Here is a 26836-nt window from a genome sequence, read left to right as displayed (position 1 = left end):
AATGGCAAGTTCAATTTTTCAATAACTCCCCATTGGCCTTCACTAAAGTCTTACCCTGCCTCATTGTGGTATGGATGGTGATGCTGGGTTCTTAAACTCTATGACACTGGAAAACAACCTCTTAAATTAGTACCCAAGCTGGAAAGGCTTTGAAGATGGGGGCTTTGTAAGGCACTCTTTAGTATTGGCCTTTTAAAGCCCGGAAAGGCTTAGGACCAGAAGATTGGCAACCAGGGGACATTGTATTAGCCACAACCTTTCTCAGTGACTACATACTACAAGATTTGCAATTCATACTGATGGAAGGAACACTCCCACCAATTAAATCATTGATTAATTAGGATTACAAAGTAAAATTCACTACCATATTTTAGTATATACTTTGTCACAAAAGCCAATTTCACAGATGGCATCACTTGGCATCTGAAAAAAATCTCCAAATGATGAGTTAATTCTAGGCTGAAAAATAAATCTTTTTAATCAAATAGGTTTTTTAAAATGGAATTTGGTTCCACTATTTCTGCGGTAAGACCTTTTTTTTAAAGGTACTTATATCAAATGATATAATATTTGTAAAGAACTTCACATAGCACCTGGCACATAAGAGGCTCTTAAAACTGCTTATTCCCTTCCCTTTCCATCCTTATATTTTTACCATTTACTACTGATGTGCACTGAAGAGTATCTTCCCATTGGCAAAGACCTATGTACCAATCTTACGTTTATAATTTAAATTCTGTGACAATTCATTTCATGCATCTCATTGACTTGTGTAACCCAATGCACAAATAACGTCAGACGCTCCTCACACAGAAGACAGAACCCTGGCTTCCAAGTCAGAGAAGCAGGATTCAAATCCCCCTTCTCACTCTACCTGTGACCCTGGGTCAGGGTCATCCCTTCCCTGGGCCTCGGTTTCCTTACCTGTAAAATGAAGGGGATGGACTAGACGGACTCTGAGGTCCATTCCAGATCTAACTTGGGACCTTCCCTTAGCACGGCCACTCCAGTCTCCTTTGCATCTAGCCACCATGCCCCATCAAGCTGCAGCCTCCATATGGCTCTGTCTGGGGCTCTCTGATCCTCTCTATGTTCTCTTCTTTGGTGAGCTCCAACCTCCAGCTCATCTTCTTGCAGACACCACCCACATCTCTATTTCCAGCCCTCGTCTCTCTTAACCTCCAGGCCCAATCACCATCCCTGCCTAGGGGGACCAGGCCCCCAGCTAGGCCAGAGACATATCAGATGTAACCAACATCTCCAGAGCAGAACTTATTATCCCACCTCTTCAGGCTGCCAGTTCTTTAAACCTTCTCCATCTCTGTGGAGGGGACCCCCACCCTCCTACTTGCACAAGTTTCATCACGCAGGGGGTAATCCTTGATTATTCTCCCTCACAACTATCTCATTAAACTTCAGAACAACCTTATGATGTAGATAATTATATTATGCTTATAGAGAGATGAGTTTCAATGACCTGTCCAGGTTCACACAGCTTGCAGGTGTTAATGGAAGCCTTCAAACCCAGGCCCTCCCACGTCCAAGGCGGCCAGCATTTGCTCTTGCTGCTCCTGTCTCTAATACACCTCCATGCACAGCCAAGGACTCAGCTCTCCCTCCCCAATTCTGTCACCTTTCTATGCATTCCCTGGCCCTCCTAATGGCCATGGCTCCCTTTGGGCCCACCTGCTCCCAGGCTCTCCCCTCTCCACACAATTGCCAAAATAATGTTGCTAAAGCGTCATTCGCCTTCTCCAAAACCCACTCCTTGTCACCTCTGGAAAAACACAAGCTTCCCGCACTGGCATTCAAGGCACAAGATAACCTGGAGCCAAAGTACCTTCGAGTCTTATTGGACTTGAATGCCCTCTGAAGAGCTCCAAGCTTCCACCAAATGGGTCTCCCTGCCACCCGCTCTTCTGACCCAGCATTCTGTCTTCCCACTCAGTGCATCTAGACCAGCTGTTGTCTCTTATGCCTGAAGTATCCTCCCTCCACATTTTCACAGTCCCCAGGACATGGTAAGTACTTGACTGAATGACATCTTGTATCCCTTCAAGGTTCATCTCAGGTGCCACCTCTTTCAGGAAGCCTTTTCCAGTCTCCAAGAGTTCTTAAGCCTATCTCTTCTCCCCAAATTACCTTCTATTTACCTATGTATGTTTGTTGTTGTTCAGTCATTTTCCAGTCATGTCTGACTCTTTGGGGTTTCTTAACAAAGATACAGGAGTGCTTTGCTCATTTGACAGATGAAGAAACTGAGGCAAACAGGGTTAAGCCCAGGGTGACACAGCTAGCAAGTGTCTGAGGCCAGATGTGAACTCAGAAAGAGGAGTCTTCCTGAATTGAGGCCCTGCTCTCTATCTCCTGTGCTACCCAGATGACCATCTATGCATATGCTGTATCCTAAAGGCATAGCATAAGCTCCTTGAAAGTAGAAAGTGGGGAAAGGAGGAGGTCTCTCCCTACTCCTATCCCTCAGCTCAGCTCCTTGCATATAGAGATCACACCATATGTATTCTGTAGTCCTGAGTAGATGGAAATGGTCAGCTAACACTTGTTGATTGATAATCCACAAGAGTATTTGGCTTAGCTTTGTTTTTTAATATTTTATTTTTCCCCAATTCCAGGTTAAAGCAATTTTTAACATTCATTGTTAAATCCAAAAAATATGTTGATGGCACAATGGACTGAATATAGACTTAGCAGCTGGGTGACTAAAGGCAAATAACTTACTGTCACTACACTTCTACTAATCCAACCAGAATCAAAACTTTAGAAATAACTATGAATATTTTAGAAAATGTTTAGAAATAACTAAAGCATATTTTATCTCTAATCCACTAGGCTGATGAGTCAAAGTGAAGAGAAGGCTTCATTGTATGAAATAATAGCCACAGCTACTGAAGACCCAGAAAAGAACATTCTTGCCCCCAAAGGACTTAGCTCAGTCAAATAAATAGTTCAGGATCAGAAACAGTTTTATCATTGCAGAAATGACATTAAAGAAAATGTACTACTATCTGCTTTGATGCTACACCCTAAGGACCACAGGAGGTTTCCATTTTCATGGAAGGAAGAGGAGACAAGAGTGGAGCAGAGAGGTAAATGTTGATCATTTTGTAGAGAGGGCAGGGAGAAAGAGCGCTCTTCTTCTTTCCAAAATCACTAATTGGCTGACATTTCAATGACCATCATACCATCCGACCACCTTTTTAAAATGCTGATGAGAGTGGCTGATAGCAAGCCCAGGGCTATGGAGAGACAACTAACTCAGCTATGAAGAGAGGATACAGTAATGCCATGGGAGTCAGAGCAACAGCAGACGCTGCCCAATTCTCAGACTTCTTGGTAGATCCTTCAGTCCCCCATTAGTAAAAAGGAACCTAGGTGGTGCATTCTAGCTAGGACAAGAGACCTCTGAAACAGGACAATGTCCCCAAGTCAGTTGTAGTTAAGGAGCTCCTCTGTTCTAAGAAGGGCTCAGACTGCAATACAACTTGCTAAGCCCCTAGTGCCATACAATAAATAATAACAATGACAGCTCAAGTGTATGCCAAGTGCTTCTCTCACAACAATCCTGGAAAGAAGGCAGAGAAAGTCCTATTATCCCCATTTGACGAATAAGGAAACTGACATGTAAGTGACTCCCAAAGGTCACACAACTACAAGGCATCTGAGACAGAATTCAGAAGGAGGTCTCCTACTTCCCAGTCTAGCATTCTTTCCACTCCACTAGGATCCATGAATCCATTAATGCATGGGAAAGCAGGCGATCAAGTTAAACACAGAAGGAAACCAAGGAAGAATTTATATTTGCTTTATAAATTCTTTAAGAACTAGACAGGCAGCCCTGATTTCTGAAGCAGAAGTCAGCCTAAACAGGCAGATTTCTAAAATACACCCAGAGAGCAGCAGAGACAGCCCTCAACATCTCTTCACTGATGACTGCCTATGAAATTATATTTTTGTGTTGGGAATTGAAGGCACTGTGCTCACCTAAAGATGTTTTATTGTCTAGGCTATATGTATGGAATGAGGTATTCAAGTGTTATTTCATTTCCAAGGTAGTGCATGTAATTATAATATTATCACTGTTAACACATAATCAGCTACACAAATATCAAGTAGCATCTGCTATGATTCTTGCAGATAATAGCTGTTAAGTATACAAGAACAGCAGGTCACCAAAACTTTTTTAAATTTATGATTTACTTTACTTTGCCTGTGGGACACGAGAACTTCCAATTCAGCAGAAATACATATGCAACTTTTATCTTTAACCCAAAAAAAATAGTAAGTTAGCTCTAAAAATAGATTAGTAATATGAGATAGAAAACATAAGAAATAGAGAAATACAAGTCACTTACAATTGTACAAATATTTGTCACCATAGGTTTATGCTTAACAGTCAACCTGATGACCATCAGCACACATATTACTCATTCAATAAATATTTCTTAAGCATCTTCCATGTGCAGGGAGCACTGCCCATTGTAAGTAATGAGGTAAAAAGTTTGGAGAAGACAATCCCTGCCTTGGGGAAGCTATGAGTCTAGCATTAGGATGACAGAAAGGAAGGTTACTATGACACAAAACAGCACACATGCATCACAGAACTAGGAGCCAGGTGAAGACTATGGAGAAAAACCTTATAAGTGGGGGCTTTAGGGATGGCTTCATGTAAAAGGTGCCACTTAACTAGGGCTTTAAAGAACAATCCCCCAGCCCAAAAGCCTTCTACTCCTTTAAAATTCAGGATTCACGGGGGCGGCTAGGTGGCGCAGTGGATAAAGCACCGGCCCTGGATTCAGGAGTACCTGAGTTCAAATATGACCTCAGTCACTTGACACTCACTAGCTGTGTGACCTTGGGCAAGTCACTTAACCCTCATTGCACCGCCCAAAAAAAAAAAAATTCAGGATTCACATTAATGGAAAAGAAGCATGAGAATGTAATACCCCAGTTAAACTGAACTAATAGAACAATAATCACGTGGAGCATCAGATAATCTAATTATTCAAACGTCTCTTCCAAGTCCAGGAAAACTATTTGGCTTAAGGGGGGGGGGGGGGGGGGAGAGAAGAGGACACGGCTAGATAGCACAGTGGATAAAGCACAGGCCCTGGATTCAGAAGTACCTGAGTTCAAATCTGACCTCGGACACTTGACACTTACTAGCTGTGTGACCCTGGGCAAGTCATTTAACTCCCACTGCCCCGCTTAAAAAAAAAAAAGTGTTGGATCAGCTAGGTAGCACAGTAGATAAAGCACTGGACCTGGAATCAGGGGAACCTGAGTTCAAATCTGGATTCGGATGCTTTCCACCTCATTGTCCCACAAAAAAAAGAAAAAAAAAGTATTTTAGGAACTTAGGAGAATATCTCGTTTTACAGACAAGAAAACTGAGGCATTTAATCAATGGCTTGCCAACAGTGACCCAGCTAATTTCCTAACAGGTCAAGGGCAGGAATCCAAGTCTCTTGGCTCCATCTATAACACTCTTCCATTTTCTTTACTTTCTGACACTTGTGAGTTGGGGCAAAAGCCCAATCAATTTGAAGCCGTAGTTAAGGGCTGGCAGCTAACGTGGAGAGACTGACAACTGGAGCATCCTCTCCTTGAATAACTTGATTTCATCCCGATGGGATCCTGTGTTCTCTGTACTCACTCTTAATTTTGAGACTGGAACTCTAAAAGCACAACACAGAAATCTTCAAAGCCACCAACAAATGAAGTTATGACGCCTGCCCAGAAAAATTAATGACAAATTACTCGAATTCTACAGGGCAGCCAAATGTAAATGGGAGCAGCTCCAAAGGATCGGAATCCAGGACACATCCTCTAAATTGATCAGGCACAGGCCAGGGACAGTGTACTCAAGGACAAGACTTTTGCCACCTCAACTTTCTGGGCTTTTTTCTTTTTCATCCCTTCATGGAAATCCCCACTCAGAACAAAAAACAGCCTAAGAGGTTTTAAAAGGACAAAAGATTCGTACCCTCTCTCCTTTACCTACAGGTATACGTGGTACAACTGTTTAGATCAGTTTTCTAATAAATATTTATTACAAGGCATTAGGGTGACTCTCAAGGAATTAGGAAATCTGGGTTCAAATCCCACCTTGGACAAGGCCTGTGTGACCAAGAGGGTAGGTGACTTAGCCTCTCATCTCTGTAAGGAACGCTCTTCAGACTATGAATTACAGAGAAGTTGCTGATCTGCCATTGGAACTTGGTAGAGTGTATAAAGAGAAGTACCATGCAGTTCACAGACTGCAGCCAGATTCTGAAGGGCTTTAAATGACATATAAAAAAGTGTGTATGTTATCTGAGAGGCAATAGGAAGTCATTGGGGCTTCCTGAGTAAGAGAGGGATGTAGTCAAACCTGTACTTTAGGAATTTTGATTTGGGAACCACGCAGAAGATGGATTATAGAAAGGAGGCGGATTCAGGGAAATCATTTAGGAAGTCATTTAAATAGTCCAAATGAAAAGTGAGGAGGACCTGAACTCTGATTAAGGTAGAAGTGCAGAGAAGTCAACAATACAAGATACAAGAAAAGCAACTAAGGAGGTAGAATTTCTAAGCCATGACAACTGATGGGAATGGTTTGCCATCAAGAGTAAAGATTCAAAAGATTCAAAGAGTGATGGATTTGAAGATCTGACTGGATGAAAAGGAGGCTACAATAAGGTCTGGTGACAGGCTAGTGCATTGGGCCAAATCCAGTAGGATTAAATTTATCTCTATTAAATTTGAAGTCTTATACAAGGGGCTAGAGGGAGAGAATTTGGAACTAAAAAAAAAAATGTTAACGAATATTACAAATAAATATAGAAGATGAAGTAAATGTTGCTAAACAGCCATTCCTCTGGTTAAAGCGTTTCAGGTTGTAGAGGAGGAACCTGGCCAAAAAGAAGCACAATATAAATGGTAAGGATGGGAAAATTAGGCTGATAAGCTATAGGAGATAAATATTTCTTTATGAGTGCATGTACTGGATGGTAGAGTAATTTTGGAGATCTTACCCAAGATTGTTCCTTTCACCACCACAGCCAAAGCCTCAAATCCTTGTCTATATCCAATAAACACCATGGAAAGACCAAATATAGGCGCACACATGTTTCTAGTGGGTATATAGCCAACAATGGTTGGAAATCCCAACCCACACAGTAGATAAAAGCCATCCTAGAGATGGATCTGGGCTAGAAACTAGTTCATAACATCACTACCCATTAAATTTCCAAAGCAGCATAAATACTAGAAAAGTTCTTGTAATTACAAGACTTTTTAACAAAGCAAAAGCCACATTCATTCATTCATTCATTCATTTTTGTGAGGCAATGAGGGTTAAGTGACTTGCCCAGGGTCACACAGCTATTAATGTGTCAAGTGACTGAGGTCATATTTGAACTCAGGTCCTCCTGAATCCAGGGATGATGCTTTATCCACACTGAGCCACCTAACTGCCCAAAAGCTGCATTTATTAAAAATAAAATTCTAGAACTATAATTCCCCAATCCGCCCCCCCTCAAAAAAAAATCCGGATAATTCATAGTTTATCATGCTCAGCCTCAAAATAACACTGCAAATACAGCAACTCTAAATATTGCTGATAATCACCTGAGGGAGGGGGTGGAATTTGCTTGTTCCAGGTAGTTTCCCAACCAATAAGGCAAATTGTTCCAACAAAAGTTTTACTGGGAAGTTCTGAAACAGAGTAACGTAGCTGTTAGAATGATCATCTACAAGATCCAATGGTTCCATTACAATGATCACAGACTGTAGATAGCATTTCCTCTACTAAAACACATATAATGAAGGAAGCCTCACCCAATCTATTAATTTTATTGTCAGTATGCTAAATGTGAGATTCCCTTCTGACAACCAAGCTGCCAAAATATTGCAGACCTTCTCACCATAAACAAAAAGCAAAAACTATAAATAAACTGAAATTAAACAAAAGAGTGATTCTCAGGTTCTTTTAGGACAAAGAAAGAAGGCAGAGATGGTTTTGTCATCTGCCCAAGGGCAACAAAAAACATCATCTCAGGGGACATCCTGCCTACCACCACTCAGAGGGACACAAGCAAAAAGACCACCGTAAAGATTGCTGACTAACAAGGAGTTATTTTTTTTCTTTCAGATTATTTCTAGAAATCTTTGTCAAGAGGTTTTAAGTCTCTGTGCTTAAAATGCCTAGGTCTAGATTGTTAATTAGCTAACTTTGGGGAAAGTGTTTCTATAACTACATTTTTTTTTAACACTGCCTACCCAAATATTAAACTGTGACGCCTTCCTAACACTTCTATCTAGATCATTAGACCAAAAACCAAGATACAGACACAGAACTCGTTTACATACCTGTAAAAATCTAAACAAATCCAGGAAAAAAGGAAACAAATAATGTCTAGATTTACACAGTTGATCTAAGTAGGTTAAATACTCCTTAGGTACAAAACGTGGCAGAGGATAAGAGGTGATGTGTCTCAGTGACCTAATTGGTAACACAGGATAATGTTCCAACTTAATAAATTTAAAATGATTCAGGAGAGGTTAACTGCTACTACCAGAAACAATAAATGAGAGACCCAGAAGTAACTGTATACAGGAGAATAAAAGCTGAATCCTCCTGGACCAAATAACATGCTGATACTTCAGGATTCTGGGTGTGGGATCCACATACAGTGGTCAGAAGACAGTTTTCTTCACAAAGGGTTTGACAGACTTGTGTTCTAAAGCTTATTTCAAGATAAGAATATTTATAATATACTTTTTTTTTTTTAATTTCTGGCCACACCTGTGATTGTCTCAGTATGATGCATAAATTCAAAGCAATAAGCGTGTACAATGTGTTCTGCTGCCATGCAGGCTAACCAGGATACAACAACCAAAAAGAAAGGTCTCTGCCCTCAAGGAGTTTACTATTCACCAGTTTTTTGTTTGTTTGTTTTTTTAATTTCAGTGAGGCAACTGGGATTAAGTGACTTGCCCAGGGTCACACAGCTAGTAAGTGTTAAGTGTCTGAGGCTGGATTTGAACTCAGGTCCTCCTGACTCCAGGGCCAGTGCTCTATCCACTGCGCCACCTAGCTGCCCCTATTCACCAGTTTAAAAAGCATTTGCACACAGAGGGAAATACAAAATACATTTAAAGTAATTGGGGGAGAGTGAAAAAAGTAGTCTCTTCACTGATGCGATACCTTCAATAATGTGCTTTCTTCGAGTGTCTAGCAGTGCCTAAGTGGCAATAAGAGGTGACGTGACTTGCCCAGAATCACCAAACTAATTGTCTCAAAAACAGGACTTGAACCCAAGGGTTCCTGTTTTGAAACCCAACACTTCATCAGCTCTGCCACACTGTCTCTCTGTGTCATTCATTGGAAAAGGATTTATGAATCATTCAGCAATCATAGGCAAGGCCTATGTGCCTACAAAACACTTAATGAGAATCAATCATAATGGTCATTATACATATGTCCCAAACGCTTTCTCTTTCCCAAGAAGCAGCGAACAGAAGATGACTTTTGGGTGTCTATGAATTTTAGAGATATTCATTTTCAATATTTTACTTACTATATGTATTTATAATATCATTTTTTAAAATAGAGACTGTTACCATTAGATGGGATATATATATATATATGTAAAACTCTGACACTGGTTATATAAGATAACATATAACTTGTCACAAGTTATATAATCCTTCACCAACCAGAGACACAATTTTTCCTTACAGATCATGTCAGGCAATACAAAACAACCACCACTTATTTAGTTCTAGAATTAATTAACGACATTCACCCTAAAATTAAGTGAAATAAGAAAGAAAAAAACCTGTTCTATTTAAATATATCCTGCTGAAAAAAAAGGCAATGAAAAAAATCCATATGTGTACAACACAGTACAAAAAAGACTTCCAAATACCCGAAGTGAGCAAAGTCTCTGGAGGGACAAGGCCTTCATTTCTCAACATTTAAGGCTCCATCTCACCTGCCCATGAAGACAATAGAAGGGCAGGGGGTGTAGTTCACTGGAATTGCCAATCTGGTGACAAGCACATGAAATGTGCCAACATTTTCTTTGAGAAACTAATAGTGTATTTTCACCAGCATAACCTGACTACTTTAAGTTTATGATGGGGGGCAGCTAGGTGGCACAGTAGATAAAGCAATGGCCCTGGATTCAGGAGGACATGAGTTCAAATCCGGCCTCAAACACTTGACACTTATTAGCTATGTGACATTGGGCAAGTCACTTAACCCTCACTGCCCCGGGGAAAAAAACAGTTTATGATGGTTTGGCACACCAAAAGAACCCTCATAATTCCCATCCTCTGATAAAAGCCCAAGGTACCTTGGCAAAAGACTACCTGTATTCATAGCATCATCCAGTGAGACCTACCACAGGGGCCAAGGGCAAGGCATGCAAGATGTAAATAAATAATGGTATAATGGCATGGCTTCAAATTCCATTTTTCTTCAACCCATCCTGGGCGGCCCAATAAAATCACTGATTACCAAAACCAAAATCACACTATCTCAAAGACAGCCATCATGTTATAATTTTCCATCTAGTAATGGGCCCAAAAAAGAAAAGGAAAAAACTCATTAGATTAAATAATGTTAACTCATGTTTTTATAGTATTTTGATATTACAAAGTACTATCGGGGCAGCTAGGTGGCGCAGTGGATAGAGCACCGGCCCTGGAGTCAGGAGTACCTGAGTTCAAATCCAGCCTCAGACACTTAACACTTACTAGCTGTGTGACCCTGGGCAAGTCACTTAACCCCAATTGCCTCACTAAAAAACAAACAAACAAACAAAGTACTATCCCCACAGTAACCTTCTGGAGTAGATAATCCAAATACTTTTTATCCCAACTTTGCAGTTGGAGAAACTGAGGTTGACAGCTTAAGCCACTGGCCATGGTGACATAGCTAGTAAATGTCAGTGTATTCATAACAATTTCTACTACGACAAAACCCCATTTTTAAACTCTCTGAATAACAAAGATAACACAAGCTACTAAACACAACAGTAAGCTAGAATCTGAGATACAGCCAGCTTTTAATTAAAATTCATTATAACGAACACTGGTGATGCTGTAAATTACCCAGTAAAACTGCTCCATGTATTGTTTCAGAATTGCCTCACTGTTAGAAACAGTCCAGGGCCAACCATGCAAGAGCCCTGGGAATTGAAGAGCCTCCCAGATCACTGGGCCTCTTTCCAACACCATCACAAAAGGGGGCAATCCAAATGGAAAGGGCACCCCCCACCTGTCCCCGCCATCCCCACACCATCAATACTGATGACCAACCGAATGCCAAGTAGGGCCAGGAACTCTGGGATCAGCAGGGCCTCCAGTCCACCCCCACAACATCATTCAGGTGATGTGATTTGGCAAATGCCTCTGTGAGAGCTGCAACTCCATCCCCTTCTCAGCCACAACAGTTACTGACTGCGCAGAAAAGTCACAGGCTTTGTCAGATGCAGCAACATCCGAAACACATACAGTTCTGTCAATCACTCGGGCTGTAAGAAAATGCATTACAGATGCCTTGTCCTTATACCATGAGGCCTTTCCGTCAGCCCTGCAGCTGAACCCTCCTGTGTGTACTGTCTCCCCCATTAGAACATGAGATTTCTTTCAATGAAATTCAAATCCAGACCTCCTAGAACAGGAAAATAGAGGGCCAGCACTTAACATAGCTCTTGGTATACAATAAGCACTTAATAAATGCTTTCTCCTGGAGCAGCTAGGTGGCACAGTGGATAAAGCACCTGCCCTGGATTCAGGAGGACCTAAGATCAAATCCAGACTCAAACACTTGACACTTAATGGCTATGTGACCCTGGGCAAGTCACTTAACCTTCGCTGCCCCACCCAAGAAAATGCTTTTTCATTCATTCATTCACTCATTCATTTGTGCAAAACAGCATGTATTGGGGCAGCTAGGTGGCACAGTGGATGGAGCACTGGCCCTGGATTCAGGAGGACCTGAGTTCAAATCCAGCCTCAGACACTTAACACTTACTAGCTGTGTGACCCTGGGCAAGTCACTTAACCCCAGTTGCCTCAAAAAAACAAAAACAAAAACAAAACAAAACAAAACCAGCATCCATTTATCTAGCAATTTAAAGCTTACAAAGCACTTTCCATATATCATCTCATGTAATCCTTACAGCAACCCAGGGAGAGAGGTGTCCCTAATATTCTGATTTTACACATGAGGACACTGAGGTAGAGAGAGGTTTAATTGACTTTTGCAGGGGTCACAGAGCTCATAGGCATCTGGGGAAGGATTTGAACTCAGGTCCTCCTGAATCCAAGTCTAGTACTCTTTCCATTCATACCTCACTGACTAAAATGCCCACATATCCTTTGAGCAAACCCACTATTGAGTATATATGTGTGTGTATACATACATACATACATATATACACACATATACATACCTATATCTATATAGAGATAGAGATAGAGATAGAGATAGAGATAGAGATAGAGATAGAGATAGAGATAGAGATAGAGATAGAGATAGAGATAGAGATAGAGATAGAGATAGAGATAGAGATAGAGATAGAGATAGAGATAGAGATAGAGATAGAGATAGAGATATATCCATCCCAAGGAAGTCAAAGATAGAAATTATGGCCCAGCATATAACAATATACTTTTTCTTTTCTTTTCACAGGGCAATAAGGGTTAAGTGACTTGCCCAGGGTCACACAGCTGGTAAGTGTCAAGTGTCTGAGGTCGGATTTGAACTCAAGTCCTCCTGAATCCAGGGCCAGTGCTTTATCTACTGCGCCACCTAACTGCCCACAATATACTTTTTAAAGGACTCTTTGTGGTTGCAAGAAATTGAAAATAAAGTGTTTGCCCATCTCTTGAGGAAGAGGTCAACAGAAGGTAACAAAACACAATGATGAGGTAAAAAATGACCAACAGAAGGATTTCAGACCTCAACATCTGTCTGAACAGACTCAAAAGGACAATCTACACGATTACTACAAACGACAATGGGAATGAAAAGATCACTAAACAAAGCTGAACAAAAACCAGCAAACATCTCAAACAAAGATGTGCTGAAGCCAGCTTGGAACAGCTCAGGGGAGCCAAGGGTTAAATTTTCAACATGAACATTGACACCTGGGAAATCGTTCATTGATACAAACCAGGGCTTGATTTATTGCTGTGATGATTGTCTAGACTTAAGAAAAAAATAGAGAAAATGTAAATAATGCCAATCGAACTTTAAAAATGTTTCACATGTACTTTTTTTTCCCTCCCATAGAGGCAGGCAGCTAGAAGGTACAGGGGATAGAGCACTGGACCTGGAGTTCAAATCCACCCTCAGATACTTACTAGCTGTGTGACCCTCAGCAAGTGAATTAATCCAATATGCCTCAGTTTCCTCATCTGTAAAATGAGCTGGAGAAGGAAACAGCAAACTACTCCAGCATCTCTGCCAAGGAAACCCCAACTGGGGTCACAGAGAATGGAACATGATTGAAACCACTGAACAACAAAATCGTCAAATATTTGCCAGCATGCCATATCTCCATCTTCTTTCTCACAGCAGAGAGACTCCCAGACAAAATGTCATATGCATTTTTAGATACAGTCATTGTATTTGTTTATTTGGGGCTTTTTCTTTCTATAAAGGGTTTGATCTAAAAGGGAGAGGAGTTGTTTTTAATTTTTTCCCCAGAAGAAGTTGTGATATAAAGACAAAAAGCATAAAAAGATAAGTGGTATTTAACAAACTAAAAAAAAATTTTTTTTAATTATGTTTACCACTACACAGAACATAAATTCAGTGGCCCCCTTAGAACATCTTTCTATTGATATTTTTATCAATTAAAAAAGTTTTTTTAACTTAAGATTTTTTTTTTATCAATTAGATGCCTGTGTACTTTTCAGCAAAAATTAGTGTAACCCTATAACTTGTCTAAATTCGTCTTTATCTCTCCTGAGATGCTTTCACAGATGGCAGCACCCCATTCACTGAGCAATCTGCAGTGATTCAGCTCACACTAACATTAAGGAACGCTGACAGACTGCTTATCAGGGCTGTTGCCTACCTATTACTTTAGTCAACGGTGTAAAATGTTTCTTGGCAAGTTCACAAATGAAGCAAAGACCATATAGAAAATCTCAGTATCTTTCATATGACACACTTGGTTTATGGGAGATGCTCTGCACTGCTATTCCCCTCTCGCCCCCAAAGCTCAAGCTAACACAGAGACTACATTAAAAAGGGAAGGTATTTCTTGGCTAAATACTTGCCCCAGCACTTGGCTCCTAGGCTTTTATAGAGAAATACATGTTCTAAACGATAGTGAAAAGGTGATGAAGCAACTAAAACCACCAGCTGGAAACTTGAACAAGAAAGACTAAGTATATTAAAGTCAACCACTGCAGAAATGTATTCATATGACTTCCAAAGTCTGTTTCAAATACACGTCACAGTAGGGGTGTGATTCCTTTTTTTTTTTTTTGGCATATTTCTTTATGCACAAACCTGGATTCTTTTTTATATATGTATCATTTAATTCTGAAGTTCAAAAAGATAACTGGATTTTGTTGTATCTGCTTGCAAGGTTTATTTTTAGTCTGTTTCTAATATTTTGGTCTTTTTCAGGACAGAATACCAATAACTTCAGAACAATCTGCAGCCTTCTTGATGAAATTCAAATCCACACCTCCTGAAAGAGGGAAATAGAGGGCCAAGGCATTCCAGTTCAAACAAGATCAAAACTAGAACAAAAATTAATTGATTCCTAATATACCCTACTAATGAATAATAGTGACTAGGCCTGTGGTTTCATTGATACAAGAAAACTCTTCTTACCAGGACAGGGCAGCACCTTCTCAATAATTTGTAATTTCAGACACTTGTCCAGAGCACTGAGAGATTAATGTCCAGGGTCACACAGCTGGGCACTTGAACCCAGGTCCTTCTCAGTCTTGAGGCTAGTTCTCTAGCCACAATATCATGGTTAACCATGAATGCTGGTAAAGAGCATCAACACAAATTAGAAGTCATTTTCCTGCTGGTTGTGAAGACGGAGGTTCCTTCTACTTTCTACTTATCTTAGAAAAGTGGCAAAGAATTACATATCATGGGGCAGTGGAGAGAGCACTAGGTTAGGACACAGGCACTATGGACTTAATATGCTCTTATCCTAGGTCGACCAGAAGACCCAGACTTCCTTGGTCAAGGAACTTGACTGCACGCAACCATGGAAGCAGAAATAACATACTCCCACAAGTGAAAGAGAAAGCCCACAACAAGAGCACTGAGCGACCCAAGAGCCTCATCTTGAAGACCAAAGGGAAAGGGAGGGGAGGGGAGGGGAGGGGAGGGGAGGGGAGGGGAGGGGAGGGGAGGGGAGGGGAGGGGAGGGGAGGGGAGGGGAGGGGAGGGGAGGGGAGGGGAGGGGAGGGGAGGGGAGGGGAGGGGAGGGGAGGGGAGGGGAGGGAGGGGAGGGAAGGAGGAGGGAAGGGAAGGGAAGGGGAGGGAGGGAAGGGAAGGGAAGGGAAGGGAAGGGAAGGGAAGGGAAGGGAAGGGAAGGGAAGGGAAGGGAAGGGAAGGGAAGGGAAGGGAAGGGAAGGGAAGGGAAGGGAAGGGAAGGGAAGGGAAGGGAAGGGAAGGGAAGGGAAGGGAAGGGAAGGGAAGGGAAGGGAAGGGAAGGGAAGGGAAGGGAAGGGAAGGGAAGAATCCGTTCCTCGCCTCCCCTCCTCACCACCCAATGCCACTTTTACAAAGCTCTAATCAATAAGAAATGTTCCCTCACATCAGTTCTCAACTTACCTGTCTGCAACTTTGTAACACATGACTTGCTGACCTTGAATACAGACTCCATTTTCTGACAGGATACAGGAAACATTTAATGAGCGCCTCAAATGCTCTAAGCATCAGTGATGTCACGACTTGCAGTGAACTGGATTTAAGTAAGAAGGCTGTGTGCATTGTTTATGAATAGAACATAACTTGGAAATTATATGCAAAAGAATTTCTAAAATAAAGTAACATTACAATAAATAGAATGAAAATAGTTCCAAATAAAATGTCCTATGATTTGCAACATGGAAATAACCATTTTTAGGAAAATATAAAGAACCAATCAAATTGATATTTTCCCAATGAAACTGAGCCATTTTTGTTGAGAGCTAATAAGCTCCTATATTTTGCAAAATTTTGATACAAACACTGTCTCACCTACCCACTGAGAAGTCTGAAAACTTGGAAACATTGGCCCAGTGTTTGCCTGTGTATTTTTTGTAATCTGGTATCCCAATTATAAAATCAGAAAACATGGTTTCTGGGTTAGTCTAAGTTCTTTGGGGGAAAAAAGGGAGAAAAAGAATTCCATGTGATTTGGAAGAGGGAGAGGGAGATGCAGGATATATTCTGGTCTGACCAGATATCGTGTGGACCAAGAGATAACAAACAGCTTATCCACAATTCTCCATCGAGCCACATACGATATAAACCCTTTTATTCCACCCTTGTGAGACACCATCATACCCAAAGAACAAGTTTATGGCAAATTATTCTAAAACATAATACATTGTGACCTTCCATAATTTACTATAGTATGGTATCAAAAGTCTATTATTTGTAACATCTCATGAAATATATCTTTAAGAAATCAAAGTCTATATCATACTGAATTTAAAAAAAAACTAATAATAATAATAATTAACTAACCACAATTCATAATCTGTCATTCACTTTCTGGGAGAAAACTTATCTGCCATAACAGGAAGAGGCAACCAAGAGTAACCAATCTTGTCTGAAGTAAGACACTGATGAGGAGTGAATCTGATTTACATGGTGAGTCAGTCAGAATGTTCTAAATGTAAATGTGCCAGGCACTGCACCAAGAAGAGCAAAGACACGATTCCTGCCTGCAAGTAGCTCACGTTCTAATCAGAGAAACCACAAGCTAACAACTAGGTCCATTAAGACACAGAGACTGTAAAGAGGAGGCACAAACATTGCCGCAGTAAGAAAGCCGTGGCATGATCATCAAATTAAGCAATGTCTTTTGGAAGGCTCTCTTTCAGGTACAGAATCTGAAAATCTGGGTCCAAAATACCAACCCAGACTGGCCACTGCTGTCTGTGTTCCCAAAAAAATAAATAAATAAAAAGCAATGACAGGAAGCAGAGACAAAAGAATGGTCAATGCAGGTCTTTTAATGAGAAATCATTAACAAGTGGAGTGGGTTTCTATCAGCTGAAAGACAGGGAATTTCGGAACACGTCCTATCGTGGTGAAACAGTGCCAGCCATGTTCCAAGCTGGGCTGTGACTGAATTGGCGCAGGCATGTTTTCCAAATGAAAAAGTCCTTGGTATTTACACAGACAACTCTTCATCCAATTCTCTGAAAGCTTTATTAAAAGTGAAAGGCCTTTAGGGTGACTTTGTCCTCTAAGATTAAGCACATTCCTTCTCAGAAACCTGGTTTTCCTTCAAGTTTCCACGAAGGTGTTAACACCCCTAGAAAGCCTCCCCTGACCCTTCCTCCTTCCCTCCCCAAGGGAGGGCTGGTACTCCCTCCCTCAACTACCCTCCAGGGAGACATATTTGTGGTCTTGCTGTATCCTCCAGGAGAATGGAAGCAAGGAAGAGGAAGGACTGTCCTGTCATGTTCTCTTCACTGTCCTGCAGAGTAGCTGCGAAATGTTTGCTGAAGTGAAATGACGTCGATTAGCTCGCATGTTAAGTTTGGGGGAATTTAAAATTTACTCATTACAATGTATTACGTGGATACTCAAGAAGTTACTATTTTTATAGGTTTTCAGTTGTTCCAAAAAGACCTGTGAATTTTAGAACTGAAAAGAAAACATTCGTAGAAGTACCCAGTTATTTTGGCTACTTTGTAAGTTGTCAGTAGTTTCCAGTTCATTCAACACAGAAAATTTTAAATCTCATTTCCCTCAGTACAGAGCTCCCAGGCAGTAAAGTGGTTAGGTATTTGACCTGTTCCATGCCTGCCGATGTGCAAAGAACACTGTTCTGGGAGCTGGTGGAGACCCAGAGGTCGGCATACAGTCACTGTCATAACAAGGCTGCATGGTGAATACCGACCAATACTTGGCTCATCTTCACCACAGAACAGTCCAGCATCCCACGTGACCTTTAACATCTAGGCTTTTTTACTGTTCGTCTTTCTATTCAATCCAAATGTTTTCTTCATAGGGATTGAATCTTTCTAATGTAGTTCTCTTCCAAATTTCTTTCTTTATGGCATTTGATTAATTGTTGACAGTATTTTGTTTTCTCACTTACAGAACTTAAGCAGATGGGAATGTCAGATCTGGCGCTTGGCGAGGGCTTTGTTGGGTTTTTTTTTTTTTAATTTTGTTTAAACCACCCAAGTACAGATTATTATTTTTTCATTCCTGACTTGGATAAAAGGAAAGAATCATTTTTATATCTATTAACCTGACCCTGATTTTTTTTTTTAAATGCAGGGTTGCAATATAACAATTTGTTGATGTTGTTCTGTTGTTTCAGTCGTGTCTGACTCTCTGGGACCCTATCTGGGGTTTTCTTTGCAAAGATAATGGAGTGGTTTGTCATTTCCTTCTCCAGCTCATTTTTGCAGATAAGGAAACTGAGGCAAACAGGGTTAAGTGACTTTCTCTGGGACACACAGGTATTACGTGTCTGAGGCCTAATTTGAACTCAGGTTTTCCTGACTCCAAGCCCAGTCCTCTAGCCACTGCATCACCTACCTGCCCCAAGATATAACAATATGGATCACTGAAATGTTATGAAATAAACCCTTAACAAATGTTATGAAAAAATATTACGAAAGAAACTCTTAAAAAATCAATTTTATGGTCATTTTATCTTTCTGGTATAAATACTACAAGTTTAGACTAAACTGCACAAGAAATGAGAACTGGTAAAAATTTGAACTACAGAACATTTTCAAAGAAATCTCACCTACTCCTTTATGTAAACTAACAGCCAGGGTTCCTTCCAACTATTTCCCAGAGAATAATCTTGATTTTCTACCAAGCTTAGGATCAAGCCCAGGCTATAAAAGCTACTAAGCGTTAAAGCCTGGGAGGTATAGAGGCTGTGTCTATACTAACACCACTTGTCACTGGGCAGAGGCAGCTAACAAGCTAGAAATACCAATTGGTCAGTTACAGGCAGATGAAAGCAGGCATTCGAAAACTGCAGAAGACTCTCCTTGAAGTCCTCTTGAAGTCAACAGCACTAACTCTTGTGCCTTTCTTCCTATACTCTGTGTACTTATGTGTCTGTGTCTGTATAAGCATGTGCATATGTGTGTATGTGTGTATATACAGACATGTAAAGTGTATGTATAGATATGTATATCTACACACACACCTACCTGAGTTCAAATCCAGCCTCAACCACTTACTAGCTATGTGACCCTGGGCAAGTCACTTAACCTGTCCGCCTCCATTTCCTTATCTGAAAAGTGGAGCTAATAACAGCCTATTATAATAATAGCACTTACCTCCCTCGCATGCTGTGAAGATCAAATGAGATAATAATTGTAAATCACTTAGTTCAGTACCTGGCACACAGCAGGTGCCATATAAATGTTAGTTCTTATCATTAGTCATTGTGTTACACATGCATACATTATACAAATATGGATACATACACACCTGCTTTATACATGTATACAGATTATGTTCACTTTTTAAAATTCATTATTATTAGGGATAGCTAGATGGGTAGGGGAGAGGGTAAGGCTATATTTAGAAATGAAGGTGGTTAAAAAAAAAAAGTTATTAGAGCACCAGCCCTGTATTCAGGAGTACCTGAGTTCAAATCCGGCCTCAGACACTTAACACTTACTAGCTGTGTGACCCTGGGCAAGTCACTTAACCCCAATTGCCTTACTTAAAAAAAAAAAAAGTTATGAGGTTTTTTTAAGTACGTGAAGTCCCTAGAGAAGCCTCGGCATAAGGACCTCGTACCAAGTTCAGGTCCCATCTCTGACACGTGGAGGCTGTGTGACTCTGGGCAAGTCTCTCTAACCTATCCACTACAGAGAAGGTGCTCACATGTGCTGGTGGAGGAAGTTCCTGAATCAATGAAATCCCAGGTTCAGACCATTTCCTAAACACAACACAAAACATTCATAAGAGACATGTCAGCCGAGCAAAAGGGACTCGGGATAGATGGGAGTCCCTGCACAATGTAGCTCAGTACACAACCCTTTTGTACCTTGCAAAATCCAAGCTGTCTTCACTAAATCAGAGCAAAGTTATAAGTTAAAATCTTTATATATATAATCATTTCCTTGATGAAGACTATAAAACCATTTATATAAGACTTATATATATATATATATATATATATAAAATCATTTCCTTGATGAAGACTATAAAGCCATTTATATAAGACTTAAGTCCTGGGAGATGTAGATCTCTTACCTCTCCTACTCGATTTTTATGTACACAATAGCAAGAATGAGGTCTCGTTCTTTGCCTGCTAATACCCAATCCCACACCTCATACAATTAATTACCAGGCGCTCACCCGAGACTAAGCACATAGTAGGTGCTCGATAAATATTGGACAGCTGAATTAATCAATCGATCCAAACTAGCCAGAGGCCCCTTGCATGGTGTCACTGTACCTGCCTCAATAAATGACGGAGAAACTTTGAACTAGGAGGTTTGCTCTGCAGCAGTATAACTACACCATTTTCAGGAGTTAAAAGTCAATCCTGAAGTCTGCTTTACATCATCAGTTTGCTTCACACGTGGCTTTTTTTAACCACAGATAATACATACACAAATATACTTTCATCAGACACAGCTTATCTGATCACAAATAAGATTTATTGGAGTCTGAACTGATATTCATTATATTAACACCTCACCCAGGAAGCCAAGCATCATCCTATTCCAAACAATGTTTTGTGGTGGAGACCTTTGATTTCAAATACATCATAACAACCCAAACTTACATTCTAGAGACCCCCATCACAGCATCCCCAAGGCTTCCAGAACACCCACATGCACACAGATACACGAGCAATGGGAGCTCCGGACCACTGCACTACATGATGACAGCCTCTGAGACAACTGCTGCCGGGCACCTGCTGCACAGGGCTCTCCCTCACAGCCTGAAGCACTTCTCCCAGGCAGGCACTAATGCTACCTGGCCTTTCCTTACACAGCTGCTGCCCTCCCAAAGCATGAGAAGGACTATGATATGTTGAAGGCTGATGTTTCCCTGTTCCCTCTGGGCCTGACCCACTGCACCAGAGGCTAAGGAAAGGGTCCACGCCACAGCACTGATGCCCAACAAAGCCCCAGGAACAAGGAGGACAGGATTCCTGGGCATAGGAGCAGCCCCTGCCAGACACTGTAAAGCAGTTCTCCTAGTAAAATCATGCTGAAACTAAGTCAAGAGAAGAGGAGCAATGACCCCATCGCTTCTTTACGGACAGCTGAGGAGAGGGTAGAGGAGGGACAAAATAGGTGAATGGGAAGGGGCTACCTACAGCCTAGAGATGAAAACCCAAGTCTCTTCGTTTCCCTGACAAAAGTCAATCGACAATGTCACGTATTCTGAGGGGTCTTAGTAGGTCAAAGACTTTACATGAAATCTTTTCAATTTGCACGGTTTATAAAGCTGTTTGCAAAGTTAAGGGTTTAATTTCTACACAAACCATCCCTTGCACCTGTCATCATTCCTCATGTCCTGATTAAATCAGTTCCATATTTCCTTTTTTTTAAAAGATATGAAAATAAGAGGCTCTGAAAAATTGGAAACTTCATTGCAATTTTGATAAAATGAGATGAAAAAGATACAATCTATGCAAGGGAAAAAAATAAGGACAAAGCTAGCTGTACTCTAGTTGAAAAAATAAGGAAAAGAATAAATACCCATCTGCTGGGTTCAGCACATCTTTCCCCGAGCCAAGACTGATCAGGCTGGTTTAGGCCAAAAAGAAATATGGGTGAGAATGATCTCAGGCTGCGCATACACCTGTATCGTAAGGCTAAGGCCCCGCCTAACTCAGATCAGAGCCACAAAACCGCCAAGGTGAGGACCTTCTAGACCAATCTACAGGGGACCAAAGGGATGATGTTATGGAAGATATTAGAAACTCCCCAAAGAGAGAGCCAGAGAATAAAGAAGGAGACGGAGAATCCATTCAGCACCCACGGCGTCTCTGGCGGCTCCTTACCATCGCACTTTATTGCATGTCTGGGTGGCGCCAAGGGGAGAGCCGGCCACCATCGGCACCTGGATGGGGCTGTGCTGCTTGTTCGTCACCAGGTCCAGCTTCTCTTCTAATGATTTGCACGTGGCTTCCAGGGCTTGCAATTTGGCTTCGATGCTATCCAACCGCAAGCATATTGTCTGATTAATGGAGTACAGGAATGACTGAAAGTGAGGGGAAAAAACAGAAAAGGTTTTTTAAATGGTGAATTGATATTAAAAGAAAAACATACAAACCCATGAAACCAATGTGTATTGAATGCCTATTTGTGCCAGGCGAACAATGACGAACGGCACTCCGCCACTCTCAGATAGTCCACAAGTACAATTCACTCACAGTCCTAGGCTTGCTCTTGACTTACAGAAGCCACAAGCAGCTAAGCAAGCCTATCCAAGCCCTTCTCTTTATAAGGTTCGGCATCATTTGTCGATGTTGATTTTGACTGTCCGTGAAATGAGGATGTTTTAAATGATGACCTGAGCATATCCTTACAGGCCGAGAACAAACAAAATACCTGAGAACTCTAATGTACTAATACATGAATTAGTATAATCTAATGCACAGGGAATTATGACACAAGAGACAAGGCCCACTGGCAGTCGCTTTCTGCCTGTGCTGTAGACAGCTAACTTCAAAGGTGACTAAAAATGAACAAGGACATTTCAGGAAATGGACATGCAACTACACGTCTGTTTACTAGAAGCTGCACCTGCCCTGGTTTGCTGGGGATGGGCACCCTGCTGTTTTTAATGGCAAGTCTGCCATCTAGTGGGCTATAGAAAAATTACTTCTAAAAAAAAAATTACAAGTCTGGCTCTTGCCTTGAGTATCATCAATTACTCTACTATCAGAAACCAGAACTAATGGGACAAGTAAGTATAAGGTAAACTGTAGTATTTAGCCAAATAACCATTTAAAGTACTACTTACTTTTCCTGAATTAGCAGGTATACTAATGAGGACAAACAGTACTTAAAACTTTGCAAAATAATACCTAATTTCTATTAGCCAGTCACTAAGATATTAGGGTGGTAACCATTTTGGGAACTCAGACTGATAACTGGACAACTGTCTTCAGACGGAATAAAAAATACACAAACCAAGGTCCTCTTTGAATGCTACAAGCTAGTCCCAGAAAGTCCCAGCGAGAATGATCCTTTCCCCATCTATTATTTCAAAATAGGCCATATGAAATAAATATTCATGAAGTTCTCAGTTATTAGGAGGCGGTAGCATAGTTTATCAGGGCAGCTAGGTGGCACTGCAGTGGGTAGAGCACCAGAGCCTGGAGTCAGAAAGATTCATCTTCATGAGTTCGAATCTGGCCTCAGACATTTACTAGCTGTGTGACCCTGAGCAAGTCACTTCACCTCTGTCTGCCTCAATGTCCTCATCTGTAAAATAGATATTATAGCACCTACATGGCTGGGTTGTTGGGAAGATAAAATGAGGTGATATTTGTCAAGCACTTTGCAAACCTTAAAGCCTTATAATGATGCTAGATAACTATGATGACTTGAAACGTTGATTTTTTTTTCTCAGAAGTTCCATGATTCATAATCATACAGCACCACCAGGACAAATCTCGAGACAGCTGTGTGATGCATTCTGCCAGCTTCCTCCTGTTCAATTCTGCGCCCAGCTCGGTGCCCACTTGCTGTATTTGTCCAGAGTGCATACGCTGCTGCACCAGCCCAGGGGACTGCGGCCAGCCGCGCACCAGGGTGAACAAGATGCAGTATCCATGCCCCTGGTGCTTTTCCTGGGTGGGCAGCTGGACCCACAGCTCTCATTTAGGAAGCTCTGTAAGGTCCGAGGCGCACTGTCACCGGAAACCAGGAGCATCTGGGGCCCTTGCCACCTAAAAGATGTATATCTTACCCTTGGACTCACAAATGATGTGGAGGCCAAATCTGGCCATTGCCCCTCTCCAAGAGATGCTTTGTGTTACATGAGGGGACAACTCTCACCTGATCCAAACCAAAGTCACAGACAGACAGAAAATGGACATTTGACCCCATGTATAAAACTGACTCTGAAGAGTCACATGCTTCAGACCTACACTAGTTCAGAAAGTGCCCATTTACTTAACGTGTCCTTCCTCTTAAGCAGCCTGGGAAATCCCATAGGGACCAACGTTTTTTCAAGATAGGAAATGTGAGGTCCAGGAAGGAGAACTGGTTGGTTCATAACCCCAAAGGCTGCAGCAAGCAGCAGAGACAGGATTTGAACCCAGGTTTGGAGCCTAAAGAGTCATTGCTATTTTCACATTTCTTCCTTCATATGTTTAATAATGTGAAAACAACAAATGACAATTGCTTCAAATGCTGCACAACATGCTTTTTTTTAAGCCATCAGAAGAACAGAAATATAAATGCATACATGATTACTTTAAGTAACAGAAATTAAAGTGACCCTTGTTCAACTAACCACTAGCATTCGGGAGGCAGCCTACATCACTGCAGTCATCAGAGTCCTTATCTTATTTAACTTTCATGCCATTTCTGCTCCTCTCTCTCTCTCTCTCTCACACACATACACACACACACACACACACACACACACACACGGACACATGCACACATGCACACAAGCACACACATGTGCGCAGGCTTGGAGCTAAGCTTTGCATACAGAGCACACACACATAAAACACGACGCAGGACAAAGCCCTGCTTTGCACACAGAGAGGATGCATCTGACACCACAAGCCACAGAGCCAAGAGAGTAGCTTCAAGGATCCAGAAATGAATCACTGTAGCAATGACATGGAACGTCAGTAGGCCTGGCTGAGAGGGTGAGTGAACCTGTCAGCAAGGGGATAGTTGCTTTACTTTGTCTTCAGTCTAAATAACCAACTCTGCACATGATCACCGGTCAACTAGAGGGGAAGCACGAGGGGTAAGTTAAATTAGCAATCCTGAAAGTCTAAAAAATATCCATTTAGGCTTATTTCCATTCATTTATCAAAAGAAATTTTTTCTGTATAATTGAATTGGGAATAAGCCCATTTCTATACGTTTACCTTTATTGAGGGATCCTGGCAGTTGATTTCTATTCGCTGGCGTTTCAAAGGAGGCTCTACTTCCTCATCTGTAACTTCATGATTCTCTAATACAACTGCAAATCAAAAAAGGCAAGAGGAACAAATTAATTGTTTCATCCTGGAGCATGTGTGTGCCTATGTATGTATGAGGAATTTGTATTTTATATAGAAATACATATGCACGAGGAGACAAGAGAGGTGGATGGATATGGTAGGAAACAAAGTCTTGTTTGGGGAGGGAGGGAGGGGGGAGGAGGAGAGAGAGAGAGAGAGAGAGAGAGAGAGAGAGAGAGAGTCAAAGAGAAAGGGAGGGAGAAGGGAGGAAGAAATTTGAGGCCCTATATTTATTTTTTTAAAGTTCGAAGGAAATTTTAAAGAAAAAAAAAAACTTACATCCTGGATAAATGATTCGCCAAAGGTGGCAATGACTAAATCATATAAGACAGAACTAAATTCCTATCATCCTGACTCCCAGTTCATCATTCTAGCTATTAAATTACTCTACTGATCAAATTGCAAAACTTTAAGCAGCCTAACAATGTTATTGCCTTCTACTGTAGGGGGAAAAAAAAGTTTTTAATTCCATCTCTCACCTCTTTCTGCCATTAGAAAAGAAATACAGAGGCAATATGGCCTGATGGTTAGAAAGCCATCCTGGTGCACGAGCCCCACCTCAGACACACATTGGCTGACTTTGACCCTGAGCAAGGGACCCAGGACTATGTGACCCAAGAAGTTACAGACGACACAGAGAAGGTGGAGATCTGCATGAATTGAGGGTGTTTCCTCACTGGGAGAGCTCCTGATGAAATTTTTTTCCAATATTACATTTTCTTAGTAATTACTGTTGTATGCTCTATTACCAAGATGTCTGAAGTGGGGACTGCCATGTTTTTACTTTCAAATTAAATTGATATCTCACTCTGAGTTTAGAGAAATCCTGTTTCAATAGACAGTAAGGCACCATGTAAACAAAAGCAATGCTACTTGAAAGTTAAAGTGAGAAGGGTTCAGATTCTACTGCTCACACTCACTAGTTGTGTGACTATGGGAAAGTCACTCAAGTGCTGTGAGATCTAGTTTCCTCCCCTGTAAAACAGGGTGTCACTACCTACATACCACAGACTTCACACTTTTTCAGAACAAATGATAAAACCTTAGCAAGCCTCAAAGCACAACATTATTGCAAGTCATTAGTAACTACATCATTTTCATACGAGGTTTCAAATTTTAAAAAAACAAAACCCACTGGTCCCCAAGATTTTCAGTAGGCTTGGTTCCAATCAGAGCTAGGTTTATGGCTGTTGCAAACCAAAGGACCTGTGTGGCATTTCATGGTGCCCTGTGTCCACCAACTCAATGAGGATGAAACCTGCGGGCCATCATCTCATCTACTTTTTTTAACTGGTCATGGCATTGAATTAAACAGTACCACTGGGGCTAGCACATGTCTCCTAGGGCACACTAACTACAGTAAGAGCTGAAGAGCTACGCAATGAGCCCTCTACAGTCAGGTCTGGCCAATGCTGCTC

At 41.2% G+C, this 26836-nt stretch overlaps 1 protein-coding gene across 10 annotated transcripts in view; it reads right to left on the bottom strand.

Annotated features, from left to right (window-relative positions):
• Positions 1-26836, bottom strand: part of LOC122738264 (BTG3 associated nuclear protein) — a 257684-nt gene that overhangs the window by 190063 nt on the left and 40785 nt on the right. For all 10 annotated transcript variants that reach the window (XM_043980316.1, XM_043980317.1, XM_043980319.1 and 7 more), the window contains exons 3-4: positions 25284-25378; positions 22224-22423 (exon numbers count right to left, since the gene is read on the bottom strand). In XM_043980316.1, coding sequence (XP_043836251.1) covers positions 22224-22423; positions 25284-25378 — 295 coding nt within the window. The remainder of the gene's footprint in view (positions 1-22223; positions 22424-25283; positions 25379-26836) is intronic.

This window comes from Dromiciops gliroides, chromosome 2 (assembly GCF_019393635.1).
Source record: "Dromiciops gliroides isolate mDroGli1 chromosome 2, mDroGli1.pri, whole genome shotgun sequence".
In the NCBI taxonomy this organism is placed as follows: Eukaryota; Metazoa; Chordata; class Mammalia; order Microbiotheria; family Microbiotheriidae; genus Dromiciops; species Dromiciops gliroides.
Note: the sequence above shows the minus strand (reverse complement) of the source record. Positions and strands in the feature narration are given on the sequence as shown.